We start from the raw sequence: 13,898 nt of genomic DNA, 5'->3' as shown, positions 1-13,898 counted from the left end.
ACGGACACAGCAGGTCCCAATGCTTTCACTCAGAACACTCCCCACGGGCCAAGGCTGAGATCAGCCAGGTAAGGCAGTACAATCCACATCAAGAAAGAACCAAAAATGAGCCAGCTGTAGCACCCTGGCACTCCTTCACGGGGTCACCTGCTCTGAGCTGTGAACACATCTTCTCGCTTTGCCTGACCAACTACCTGCTATAAATCCCAATGTCGGAACAAACAACACTTCCGCCAAGCCTAAGGCAGGTGTGCTGGGTCTGCGCTGCGGGCAGATCTCCCTCCTCAGGCCCTGAGCAGCCCCCTACACACCCACGGCAGGCCACCAGGGCCCTGAGCAGCCCCCTACACACCCTGCACACTCACAGCAGGCGGCAAGGGTGCTGAGCAGTCCCCTACACACCCACAGCAGGCCGCCAGGGCGCTGAGCAGCCGCCCTGCACACCCGCAGCGGGCCACCAAGGTGCGCAAGAGCCCCCACACACCCCACAGTGTGCTGCCCACCAAACCAGCAGCTCCAACCCACCTAGAAAGCAGCTCCAACACATCTAGTCTCACCTTGACTGGCACACTGTGCCCACAGGGTAGGTGGTCTGTGAATACATATTTGTTGCAGGAAAATACTGCCCCAGTAAAACACTCCTTTCCTAAAGACCCTAAACACACCCCTGGGCCCACTCCCACAGGGCGCGCACCTCCCCCCAGGGCACTTCCCCCAGGCACCTCCCCCCAGGGCACTCCTCCCCAGGGCACTCCCCCCCAGGGCACTTCCCCCCAGGGCACTTCCTCCCTCCCCCCCCCCACCAGGGCACTCCCCCCCAGGGCACCCCCCAGGGCACCTCCCCCCAGGGCACTCCCCCCAGGGCACCCCCCAGGGCACCTCCCCCCAGGGCACTCCCCCCAGGGCACCTCCCCCTCAGGGCACCTCCCCACAGGCACCTCCCCCCAGGGCACCTCCCTCCACCCCCAGGACTGACAATCCCACCCCCCATCTCCTCCACTACCAGAAGAGCGATTAGACGCATGCTGAGTAGTGAAGTTGAATCAAGAACAGAGACTGGGGCCCGGCGCGGTGGCGCAAGTGGTTAAAGGTCCTCGCCTTGCACGCCCGGGATCCCATATGGGCGCCGGTTCTAATCCCGCCAGCCCCGCTTCCCTTCCAGCTCCCTGCCTGTGGCCTGGGAAGGCAGTCGAGGACGGCCCAAAGCTTTGGGAACCTGCACCCGTGTGGGAGACTCGCAAGAGGCTCCTGGCTTCGGATAGGCATAGTATCGGCCCGTTGCGCTCACTTGGGGAGTGAATCATTGGACGGAAGATCTTCCTCTCTGTCTCTCTTCTCTGTATATCCGCCTTTCCAATGAAAAAATAATAAAAATAAATCTTTAAAAAAAAAAAAAGAACAAAGACTGGCAGGGGAGGGGTGCGCAAGACAGAAGGCCAGCAGTTGACCTGGAGCCCAGAGGCAGGCCCTGCTGGCTCACCTTCCTCATCCCAGCGCACAGTCAGCCTCCTTAACCAACCTGGTTTTTACCCTGTTGGAAGCTGCACAGGTCCCTGAAGACCTCGAGACACAGGGGGTGGCCCCATCCACGTTCAGGCACATCTGCTGCAGCCACGGGAGACGAGCATCCTTCCCATCCCACCGACGAGCAGCGTCCCCTGTTCCCCACTGGCCTTGCCACCCCCACCTGGATGCAGTGCCTCCCGGCTAGGGACTGATGCTTGTCAACACATGCAGGGAGTTACCAGTGATGACCCAGAAGTCACCCCTGGAAGGTTGTTCAAATTCAAACATGGAAGAGCCCCAGCAAGCTTTGATCTCTGGCTTCAGCCTGGCCCAGCGTGGCCAGTGCGGCCATCTTTTTCTGTAATTTTGCATTTCAAATGCATAACTTTTTAAACAATAATAATAATAGTAATAAATTAATGAGCTATGTAAATAAAACTTCATGAAATTATATTCACTGAGCTCTCCAAAGGTGAAAAGAACAAACTAACTTGGCTGCTTCGTTGCAGGTCCAAGTGGGCACTGAGGGAGACAGCCCCGAGGGAGGCGGCCCCGAGCGAGATGCCCCAAGGAAGGGCACCCAGCCCTAAAGCCGAAGGCTATGGCACGGACAGAGAGCGCCACCCCAGCTCATCCTCACAGCCACGTCGGGGCTGCCTGATCCTACAGGCACAAGGACTGGGAACAGGGAAGACACAGCCAGCTCTCCGGTGCTGTACAAGACACAAGGACCACCACAGCCTGCCACCAGTTAGAAACAGGACAAATCACCCACCACAAACACGCACCTCGGGCAGGCTGCAAGTCAAAAGCTTTGTGCATATCCAAGCATGTAAAGGCGACATACATGTTAGCAAAGGCACATGTATCAAAAACGAAAGACTTGAAGACCTTACGCCTGTGACCAGCAGCGTGGTGCATCTCTGATCCACTACTGTTCTTCCAAAAAACAACTTCATGAAGGCAATGAAAAGCAGTGTTTCAAAGCGTAAAATAAGCTTAGCATAAAAACGTGAACTATGGGGCCTGGTGTTAGCCCAGCAGCTAAAGTCCTGCCTCGCATCCGCCAGGATCCCATATGGGCCGCTGGTTCTAATCCCAGAGGCCCCACTTCCCATCCAGCTCTCTGCTTGTAGCCTGGGAAAGCAGTCGAGGACAGTCCAAGGCCTTGGAACTCTGCACCCATGTGGGAGATCCAGGAGCGGTTCTGGGCTCCTAGCCTCGCATCAGTGCAGCTCCAGCCATTGCGGTTGAGGTTGGTCCCAGCCCTTGGGACGCAGCACCCACACTGGGAGACCCGAAAGAAGCTCCTGATTCCTGGCTTCAGATTGGCTTAGCTCCAGATCAGCGCAGCTCTGACCGTTGCAGCTACCTGGGGAGTGAATCATCGGACAGAAGATCTTCCTCTCTGTCTCTTCTCTCTGTATATCTGGCTTTGCAATAAAAATAAATTAATCTTTAGGGACAAAAAAAAAACACCCCGTTAACTAAGCCATGAACTCAGTGAGGCCATCCTTGCCAAACTTGAATTAGAAACACATTTGCCGGTCTCCGAGGTGCTTCCCGCAGTGCGAACACTGTCCATGGTCCTCCTGGCCCCCGGAGCTGCAGCGCGCAGGGCTTGGCCCGAATCCGCACACACCTACAAAGCACTCAAGGCTGCTTACTGGTGCAAACTGACACAGTGTTTCCTTACACGCATGCACAAGGACAGTGTAAAAAGCACACCACCAAAATAGGTTAGTGATGCTATCTATAGTAACAGATAAAACGGCCAGAAACTCCAAATAAACTTACATTCAACCATGAATTAACAACACAGCGTATCTGTTGTACCAGTTGCTATTGAGAAGAAATCAAACTTCAGTGTTCACGTGTAAACTTGGGGCTCTAGCACCTGCTTACCACATCAGCTGTTCAAGGGATGTGCTCACACATGACTTTCAAGCATGGAAATCCCATATGGGCAGACACTTGGCCCAGATCTCCAGACACTGTTCATGCAGCCCACCTTGCCCCCAGCCACCCGCACTGGAGATGTGGCGTGAGCTCCTGGCTCCCAGCAGCTGTAAGTCAGTCAACCGGATACTTTTCTGAGTCCGCCTGCCTGCTTTGTAAATAAATAAATAGTTTTATTCCCTATGTGCATGATGTTGTTAAAACGTAAATGCTGTGTATCTCTGTCTCGGGAAATGTTTCAGTGAAAAACAATCAGGGACAGCAGGGAAGAAGACATCCCTCGAGTCAACGGCTGGCACATTTCAGAGTTCACCTGCAGGGACCAGCAGCGAGCCAGGACAGACAGCGGCTCAGCCTGGGCTGCGTGGACAGCACCGTCCCTGCCAGGAGCGGGAGCAGCGAGCCATGGTCACAACTCTGGCTGATCCACACATCAGCTAGACTGTGGCTAATAATCCTGGTCAATGAAACACGAAAACGCTGCATCTCATCGCTGACAACTAAGTAAAGCAAGGGAGCCACAAACATAAACTGACCTGTTGAAATCTGCATTCCATACAAAGGGCACATTGCTCAGGCTTAATCCCCCATGTCTGTTAAATGACTGCCCTATTTGGGAAATAACACACAGCCCTTAATATGCAACACCAGAATATACACATACTCATCTACCTTTGAAAAACCACACAAACCATCATTTTCGCAGCCTATCAGTAAATATTTCGGCCGACAGGGCAAGCAGGAGGCTCCCAAGACTTGCCAGGCACTTCATGAGCGCGACACCTCTCCCATCACCCCGTCACACGACAGCAACCCTTCCTGCAAGTCAGCCCCCCCAGCCAAGTGACGGAGCACCCCACAATCCAGGGCAGCGGCAGCCCAACGCATACAAATGAAACACACTTCCACTAGTGTGCAGATTCACCTATAAATGTCCTTGACAAAAGCAAACATGGCTCAGCTGAGTCTGTGCCTGCTCAACACCCAAATCTGACAGCTGGCTCCTGAGTACCAAGGTGAGCGCTCAGCAGCTACCAACTGGAGTCGCCTTTTTCATGGAACACCATTAGTATTTAAAAGAATAACTGGAAAGCTGGTGAGCCAGGTTTGGATCTGGTCTCAGGAGTCCCTTCGGGGAGGCCTGCGACAGTGGCGCAAACAAGCCTAAGCTTTAAATGAGGAACCTCCTGGGACCAGGCCAGAGGGACCCTGCTAGAACACCCCCCTCCAGGCCAGGGTAAGGCAAGCTGCCATCACTGGTGGGTCTCCAACGATCAAGGCGAGAAGCAACAAAACCATGCACTGGTAAAAGAGCAATGGAAAGCATGAGATGGATGATTTTTAATACAATAATATGAAAAGGATCTAAAGCAATCTCCCACAGAAGACTTAGGAGCAAAAATAAAATAGTTAAGCTTAAACGAGCAATGCTGCTACAGCTGTTCCTACCCTCCACCCCGGAAGCCAGCACTGTGCTGCTGCAGGTGGAGCCCTTCGGAGGGACAAGGGCCAGTGGATTCCAGCTGCTCCACTTGTGACCTACGAAAGCCCTGGATCCTGAACCTACCTGGGAGACCCAGAACATACCTGGCTCCCCGCTTCAGGTCAGCCCAGTGAGCCCTTGCAGCCGCTGGGAGTGAGCCAGCAGACAGAAGACCTCTCTATGTCCATCTTTGTAGCTCACTTTCATCCCAAGCTTTTACAAACAGAATAATTAGGACCCGGTGGCGTGGCCTTGCGGCTAAGGTCCTCGCCTTGAGTGCCAATTCTAATCCCGGCAGCTCTTCTTCCCATCCAGCTCCCTGCTTGTGGCCTGGGAAAGCAGTTGAGGACGGCCCAAAGCTTTGGGACCCTGCACCCACGTGGGAGACCTACAAGAGGTTCCTGGTTCCTGGCTTCAGATCGGCGCAGTACCAACCACTGCGCTCACTTGGGGAGTCAATCATCAGACGGAAAATCTTTCTGTCTCTCCTCCTCTCTGTATTTCCGCCTTTCCAATAAAAATACATAAATCTTTAAAAAAAATAATTAATGTAAATATGTAATGTGAACAAAGAACTCACTGAAAGCGGACATTAAATCATAGTATTCCTTTTAATCTGTTGGGGTCCGTGCAGTAGATGTCGGGGACATGAAGGGGTGAAGAGTGTTCCATTGCAGGCAGGGCCGCAAGGAATTTCCCGCTGTTTGGCAGGGCCCACCCGGCGGACCTGTCTACAACCACCTGAATGCAGCTCCACCTTCTTTTGCATGGACACCGGACCACCCTGCGGGAGAATTCTAATCCATCCTGGCATTTGCTACTGCGAGGTTAACCTTTTGCTCAGCCTGAGCTTGGAGGTCAATATCTTGCAAAAAGGGCCCTTTATCATTCCCACTGTCTTGGCTGTCCCCATTGAACCTATGCTAATCAAGGGACCTGTATTTAGGCTTTCATTCTTTCCTTGATCTTTAAGTTCTCCTTTTCTTTGTGATACAAGATTGAGTTGTAGGATAAGAATCCTAGCAGGAACTTCTATTGTTTCTAGGTAAAACTAATGGCAGAGTTATCCTTAGAAACACCCACTTGGTCATGACGTAAAAAGTCTGAGCCAGAATTTGACTGATTTTGTATAAATAAAGCGGACAGCTTTTGTGCGTTGTCCATTATGATCATGAAGTCCTAGTGGTCCGTCTCTTTCTTTCCTCTTTACGCCTCATCCACACACCCTTCGCAAGTTCCGAACTCAGCTGGAGCTGGACTCCGGCATTAATCTATGTGAAATCACAGTGAATTACAGAGTGTTTTAGGAATGACACACCGTGAACACTACCTAGACACGGGCTGTCTCCAGCCTACAGCATCTATCCCCAACTGTCTGTCGACACGCAGAGGTGTCCAACAGCCACCGTCCTCCTGTCACTGCCATTCCATTTGCTCTTCTACACATCACAAACTAGACTGAAGCCACGAAGCAGGAAACTCAAAACCTCGGCTAAGCAGCACGAGTTGACAGCAACAACTGAGAAGATGGAGCTGTGGTTAGCTCTCCCGGGACAATCAGGAAGCAGAGAAACGCATCAGTGGCAAGTCCCATGACAAGTAAACACGGGAAACCAGAACGCACTCTCGGAGGAACAAAGACCTGAGTCTGGAAAAACCAGAATGTCCGACTTGCTCTGAGATCAGGGCTCTGAACAAAACCTCCAACTGCACCACGCCACACCAAAGCCTCCCCACCCACGGAGAGGACCACGCACTCCTCCCAGGGTTATGCACCTGAACAGAACCCTTGTCTGTCGGGAAAGTGAGAGGAACTTGGGCCGACTCTCAGGAGGCAAGGGGCTTCGTCCTCCCTCGGAAGCAAAGACCAACGCACACTGACCACAGATGGTGGAGGAGCCACAAGCAGCAGCAACGTGCGCGTCCTGTCAGTCCACTGTCTCCACCAACAAGGAGTCTGGTTTTAACACACAAAGGAAATGTTTGAGGATTCTGTGCAGACCTGTGCATTCCGTCTGCCAGGAAGGTCACGGTCCAAGCAAGTGCAACCTAGAATCCCTGCAGGTCACACCGAGCTCCTGTCTGTGTCATTACTGGCATGCCCAGGCACTCACAGCGTCCGTGTGGTCACTGTGACCGCAACGCCGTGACAACATCTCCAGTAATACACAATGAAAACAAGGGCAACAGAGCTCACATCGCCCACTTCCGGGGGCCATCTACAGCTTTGACACTGAATGTCTCGCAAGTGCAGAAATGTTGGCTGTTTCCCAGTCACACTAAACTATGTCATTTCAAGTTCCTCTAAGTAACCTCATTCATGACACATACATACATGTAAACTTAAGTGAAAGTCGATTGGCTGGCCCAAGGGCCACCATCTGCAGCAGAACCTAAAGCAGTGTGTATCCACTGGCTTCTGCCAACTGGAAGAGTGAGGTAAGCAGATGCCCCTTCACTCCTCAGCCTATGGTCACGGCAGGATCCAGTGTCCAAAATGCTGAGAACCATACATGCTTCAGAGTCAGGCTTCAGATCTATTTAGCTTTATTTGAAAGGCAGATTTTACAGAGAGCTAAAGAGAGATACAGAGTCCTCCATCTGCTGGTTCACTCCCCAAATGGCTGCAATGGACACAGCTGAGATGACCCAAAGCCCGGAGCCAATAGCTTCTTCTAGGTCTCCTACACGGGTGCAGGGACCCAGGCACTTGGGCCATCTTCCTCTGCATTTCCAGGCCACAAGCAAGGAGCTGGCTGGAAAGTGGAGCAGCCAGGGCACGAACCAGTGTCCATATGGGGTGCCAGCAGTGACGCCGAGGCTTTGTCAAGGACACGTTCAGAACGACCAGGTGTCCCTGTGACTGTCGTACATTTCCAATTCACTGAATGTAAACACAGATCTAACAAACGCATCCCAGCCCCATCCTCGGGGTAAACAGGGACGTACGTGCCCTACACATCAGACAGAAAACCAACAGAAATAGCCAACTGCTTAACAAAGTACAAAACTACCCAACCCAAATGTAACTTTCAATTAAGGAGCCGGTTTAATGGTCAGCACTACTCACATCATCTATAATAAAGAAGATCAAGGGCAGCTTTGTGGCTCGGCAAGTTAACCGCTGCCTCCGACATCCTCATTCCATGTCCTGGCTGCTCCACTTCCCAGCCTCGCTCCGAGAAAGCAGCGGAAGATGGCCCGGCACCTGAGTTCTGTGCCCACGTGAGAGACCAACAGACTCCTGGCACCTGGCTCAGCCTAGCCCAGCCCCAGCCCTTCCGGCCATCTGGAGAGTGAACCAGAGGATGCAAGCTTGCTCACACATATTTCTTCCTTTCGCTTTCTCTCCACCACCCCCCCATCTTTCCTCACTCTCCATAATTCTGTTTCAATTAAAAAAAAAGTATAGTAAATGCCACACTGCTGACCAGCCGTCTCTGATACTACACCAAGTCCAGTCTGCAAAATGGGTCACAAACGACCCTCCACACGCCTGGGGGCACTCTGCACACCCCACAAGGACAGCGCCGCACCCCTTCTTAAGGACCCCAATCTGCTGCACGTCCTGATCTCTTCTGTGAGCACCGCTTTTCACACACACAGATCACCCCAGTGCAAATCTAATCAAAATCAAACCTGATTGTCTATGCAAGTCCACAGTTACAACATTCTCATTCCACTAGGGTTATAAACCGTATAAAATAATATTAACTGTCATTGGCAGAAAGATAACAAAACAAAATTAGTCAAGATACAATTCATTTAAGATAACTGAACAATGTTAGCTTATATGTCAGACTCACACACACCCGTGTGCAAACATGAACAGCAGTTGTTTCTGAAAATGAAGACTGTCACAGATTCGAGCTATCCCAAGAGAGAACGAGAGAGCCTCACTGTGGGGACATGCCACCAGCACCCACTACCTCCTGAGACAGCAGGAAAGCCTCTGACAGCCAGGCTGCACGCTAACGTATAGTTAACCCTGAACACTAGCCTGGAGTAGCGCGTTAACTAGGGGCTAGGCAATGATTACCAGCTCACCTAAACACTTGTGTTTATCCTTGCTGACAAACCAGATGTTATTTTACACACATATCCAGATAACATGAATCATCACCACACCAACTGATCAAAATACCAAACGTGACACATGCACACACAATAGTGCCTGCTGTGCACATCCACAAACTCGGGGGAACGAAGGTGAAGAACTCCACACGTGACTTTAAGAAACTTTGGTAAGCATCAGTAACCTAGTAGTGTTTGCGTTTATGGGACCTTTATGCAGAACTAAAACAAGACAGGAAAAGATGCTAGTCCAACAGACAATTTCTATCAAATTTTAGGAAAAGCATGTAGCCCACGTTCTGCCAGGAGTAACTGTTTAAATACAGAAAGTCAATAGTGTCCACAAAACATTTACTGCATACCAGCATGTGGCAGACTAATGTCTCAAGACTGAAACTCCGAATTCCCGCCTGTGTTACAAGGCAGGCAGGAAGACAGTCAATGACTGCACTGAACGACACACCCCACGGGACTCCACGACTGTACTGCCACGACACACCCCACGGGACTCCACGACTGTACTGCCACGTCATATTCACGGGACTCCACGACTGTACTGAATGACACACCCCACGGGACTTCACAACTATATTGCCACGTCACACCCCATGGGGAGACCCTGGGAGCAGGAGCAACGAGTCCACCCAGCAGCTTCACAGGACAAAGAAGGCGACAGACCTGAGGCCTTACAGCAACTTCAGGCGTCCAGGGCAGCCATGACCACCAATGAACAGCTTTCCCTAGTGATAAAGCATCAACCTGCAGTCCACATCACCAACTCTCATGTCTTCCAGAATAATCTTCAGCGGAAATAGGGAAGAACTGAAACCCCTTGAGGACAGCCTGCTCTTCTGACAGCCCTCCATCTGCAGACACGGAAGCCTCGAGGAGGGACCCGCGCAGTGTCACAGCACGCTAAGTCTCCACTTGGGATGTAGGCATTCCATATGGGCACCGGTTCAAGTCCTGGCTGCTCTACTTCCCATCCAGCTCCCTGCTTATGGCCTGGGAAAGCAGCAAAAGGTGTCTCAAGTCCTGAGGACTCTGCACCCGTGTGGAAGACCCTGAAGAAGCTGCTGGCTTCAGATCAGCCCAGCTCTGGCCACTGCAGCCATTTGGGGAGTGAACCAGCAGATGGAAAACCTCTCTCATTTTCTCTTCCTCTCTGTAAAGTTCTATTAAAACAAGTAAATACTTAACTGTTTTAAATAGAAAAACATATCTTTAAAAAAAGGTGAAGAGCAAACCTCACCAGACTGATGAACATCTTGTAAATGTAACACACAGACCCAAACTTCCCGAAACGCCACGCGTGCAGATCAGAAAACCATCAGGTGTTGGCACAGACCTCGGCAGGGCTACAAAACTTTAGAACAGCTCCTGACAACGCCACAAACAAGGCAGCAAAGAAAATAACTCACAGCTACACAGAAGAGCACCCCAGTGAGGGCCCGGCAGCATGGCCTAGTGGCTAAAGTCCTCGCCTTGAACCCACTGGGATCCCATATGGGTGCTGGTTCTAATCCCAGTAGCTCCACTTCCCATCCAGCTCCCTGCTTGTGGCCTGGGAAAGCAGTCCAAGGACGGCCCAACGCCTTGGGACCCTGCACCTGCATGGGAGACCAGGAGGAAGTTCCTGGCTTCTAGCTTAGGACCGGCACAGCAACGACCATTGCGCTCACGTGGGGAGTGAATCATCGGACAAAGATCTTCCTCCCTGTCCCTCCTCCTCTCTGTATATCTGACTTTCCAATAAAAATAATAAATCTTTAAAACAACAAAAAAAGATTACCCCGGCGAGGGACTGCTAGGCTCACAGCTCACCATCCCACAGACTTTAGCACAGCCACTCAACACTGCTTTTCCAGGACACTGACACATGTAAGTATAACAGCCAGAGGAAAAGCAACTCACAGCAAAAGGCAAAAGGGGCCCACAGCGCCGGCCGCAGAGCGCCGGGTAGATCTGAAGCAATTCCTCCTGCACCTACCACGCTCAACGTAAGCTGAACTTCTCAGAGCAGGGCAGTACTGAGACCTTCAAAAAGCTGATGGAAACGCATGTCAGGAAAAACGCATCTATTTTAAATTTTCAAAATAAACTTGTATTGACAAGTGATGAGCTAACTGACCAGGACCTGGTTTCAGGCACAGACGCCGACACAAGCCCTTGTCCAAGTCGGTGAACATTAAGACAGGAGCAGGAACAGCTATCAAATACACAAAGCAGCTCCCATGGACAACGGGGGCTTCAGGGGCCCGTCACACACTCCAAGCAGTCAGCAGCTCACAGATGGACAGCCGCTGAAGCCATCGGAAGAGGCTCAAGATGCCGAGAGCAGCCAGAGCAGGAGCTGATGAGCAGCCCAGCAGCCCACGGCAGACCCGAGATGGTCCACAGACACCGTGCTGACCCCTCAGAGTGGAGCCCACTGTCCACTCGGCCCATGGCACAGACCCGAGACGGTCCATGGACACCGTGATGACCCCTCAGAGTGGAGCCCGCTGTCCACTCAGCCCACAGCAGACCCCTGAGACGGTCCACGGACACTGTGCTGACCCCTCAGAGTGGAGCCCGCTGTCCACTCAGCCCATGGCACAGACCCGAGACGGTCCATGGACACCGTGCTGACCCCTCAGGGTAGACCCCGCTGTCTACTCAGATTGGCTACAGACAACAGTTCCGAGGCAGGCCAAGTCAGCAGAGGCAGGAGTGGAGTCCGTGGACACGGCACAGCCCCACTAGGGCTACAAGTGGGAAGTGGTTCAGGGTCAACCAGGGCCCTAGGCACAGCAAAGGGCCTCTGCTTCTGGGGAGATGGCTGGAGATGTCACAGGTGTGAGCCATGAGGAGGAGACGCTAGGAACTCCACAGGAGCCGCTCCACGGCCGCCCACTCCGCCCCCTCCTCCACTGGGCACCCAGTGCCACTCGGCCTCCAGCTCCACGGCTGCCCACTCCGCCCCCTCCTCCACTGGGCACCCAGTGCCACTCGGCCTCCAGCTCCACGGCCGCCCACTCCGCCCCCTCCTTCACTGGGCACCCAGTGCCACTCGGCCTCCAGCTCCACGGCCTGCCACTCCGCTCCCTCCTCCACTGGGCACCCAGTGCCACTCCAGTAACGGGGAGGCTGCCCCACCGCGGGAACCTCATGCTGACCACACGGCCGCCAGCCAGGATGCTGCTTATGTGAACAAATTCACTTGATCTTTTAATTCCACACTTCTCAAGTTTCCTTGGAAGTTACTAAATGATTAAAAAAAAAAAAGTTACAAGAAATCACCTGTTTTTAACCGTTACATTATTAAAGACTTTCAAAGGCAGGAGATCTAGGCTGAGCTGCACACTCATTTAAAGAACGGTGGCCCTTAAGGTCTTGTTTTCCTGTCACCTGCAGAGTAAGGTGGGACGATGCCACTGCCACAGTTCTGACAGGCGAGCCTAGTTCACAGCTACTCATGTCAGCAGGAAAACGTGTCGGCTGGGTGCTTGAAAATGTTTTAATTAAGTAAACCACAGCTGGCTTTTATTCGGGATTTTTTTCTTTTTATACCCAATCTAAAAGCCCAAGGAGCAAGCTGAATTCCATTACTAACCTGCCAAGATTCCTCTTGTCGGCCAGGCTAGAAACAGCTCAAAAAGTAGATGTGCCCACGCAAAGCCGTGTACCGACATTGTTTTAGAGCCACCCCATTTTCTGTTCCATACAGGGAAAAGCGAGCCCAAAGCTGCCAAGGACTTCACCCCGCAAGGACCCCGTCTCGCAGCCCCAACACCGGGGCAGCGGGCCTCGAGGCCCACGCGGCCATCACCATCAGCCGGGACCGACCTGCACCTGTCGGCCCATGCTCGCCCCCGGGAAGGGTCCACGGCGCGCAGCCTGGCCATGGGGCAAGGCACGACAGGTGGACCGTGCAGCCGAGACGCGGGCTCACCACCGCACTCGCACACGCACACACACGCACGCACACCCCGGGCCTCCCGAGGCGCGCCGGCCAGGCCCGGCCGAGACTCACGCCCATCAGCCGGCGCCGCGGCGCGCGGGCCCGCGACCTCTGCACCCCGGCCGCGCGGCGCGCAGGTGGGGCGCCCGCGCCAACGCGCACCCCACGCCGCGGCCCCCCGAGCGCGACCCCCGGGCCGCGGCCGCCACCCCAAGCCCAGTCCCGCCTCCCGCGCCCGCCGCCCAGGGCCGCGAGGGCCAGGTGTGCGGCCCCCGCGCCCAGGTGAGCCGCCGGCCGACCCCCGGCCCTGCGGGGCGCGCCCCGGGACCCCGGGGAGGGGCGGCCCGCGCGGATCCCGCGCCCCCTGCCCGCGGCGCCCCTCCCCCACGCCGCGCCGCCGCCGCCGCCGCCCGGCCGGCGCTCACCTCGGTCGGCTGGCTGATCTCGAACAGGTCCAGCCGGTTGGCGTTCCAGTGGTGGATGATGTCGGCCAGCTTCCGCCGCTCCTCGTCGCGGCCGCCCGCCGACATGGTCCCGGCAGCCTCCTCCCCGCCGGCCGGGCCGGGAGAACGCCGGGGACGACAGGTCCGCGGCCCGCGCCCCCGGCCGCCGCCGCCGCGTCCTCCGCCCGGGCTCGGCCTCCGCGTCCTCCGCCCAGGCCGGCCGCGGCCCCCGCGCTCGCACCTCGGCCCCGCGCTCGCACCTCAGCCCCGCGCGCCGCGCCGCCGGCCGGTGCGCCCCGAGCGCCGCCCTCGCGCCCCGCCCGCCGCCGTGCGCGCCCGCCGTGCGCGCCCCCGCCGCCCGCGCGCGCGCACGCCCGCACCTCCGGCCCGCTCCGCTAGGTGCTGCTCCGCGGCGGGCGGGGGAGGGTGGGCGCACCGCGCGGCGAGGCCGGGCTCGGTCCCGGGGCGGGATTCCCACGGCGGGAGGGGG

At 54.7% G+C, this 13,898-nt stretch overlaps 1 protein-coding gene across 5 annotated transcripts in view; it reads right to left on the bottom strand.

Annotated features, from left to right (window-relative positions):
• The window catches only part of AFDN (afadin, adherens junction formation factor), a 119,968-nt gene extending 106,360 nt beyond the window's left edge, over positions 1-13,608 (bottom strand). For 4 of the 5 annotated variants that reach the window (XM_040965213.1, XM_040965212.1, XM_040965214.1 and 1 more), the window contains exon 1: positions 13,391-13,506. In XM_040965213.1, the coding sequence (XP_040821147.1) occupies positions 13,391-13,495 (105 nt within the window). In that variant the 5' untranslated portion in view covers positions 13,496-13,506. Of the gene's footprint in view, positions 1-13,390 lie in introns of all 5 variants that reach the window. The other variant, XM_040965211.1, reaches the window with a different exon arrangement.
• Positions 13,609-13,898: the final 290 nt, after the last annotated feature.

This window comes from Ochotona curzoniae, unplaced genomic scaffold (genome assembly GCF_017591425.1).
Source record: "Ochotona curzoniae isolate NIBS_2020 unplaced genomic scaffold, NIBS_Ocur_1.0 scaffold_3890, whole genome shotgun sequence".
In the NCBI taxonomy this organism is placed as follows: Eukaryota; Metazoa; Chordata; class Mammalia; order Lagomorpha; family Ochotonidae; genus Ochotona; species Ochotona curzoniae.
This window is presented reverse-complemented; position numbering and strand designations above follow the sequence as displayed.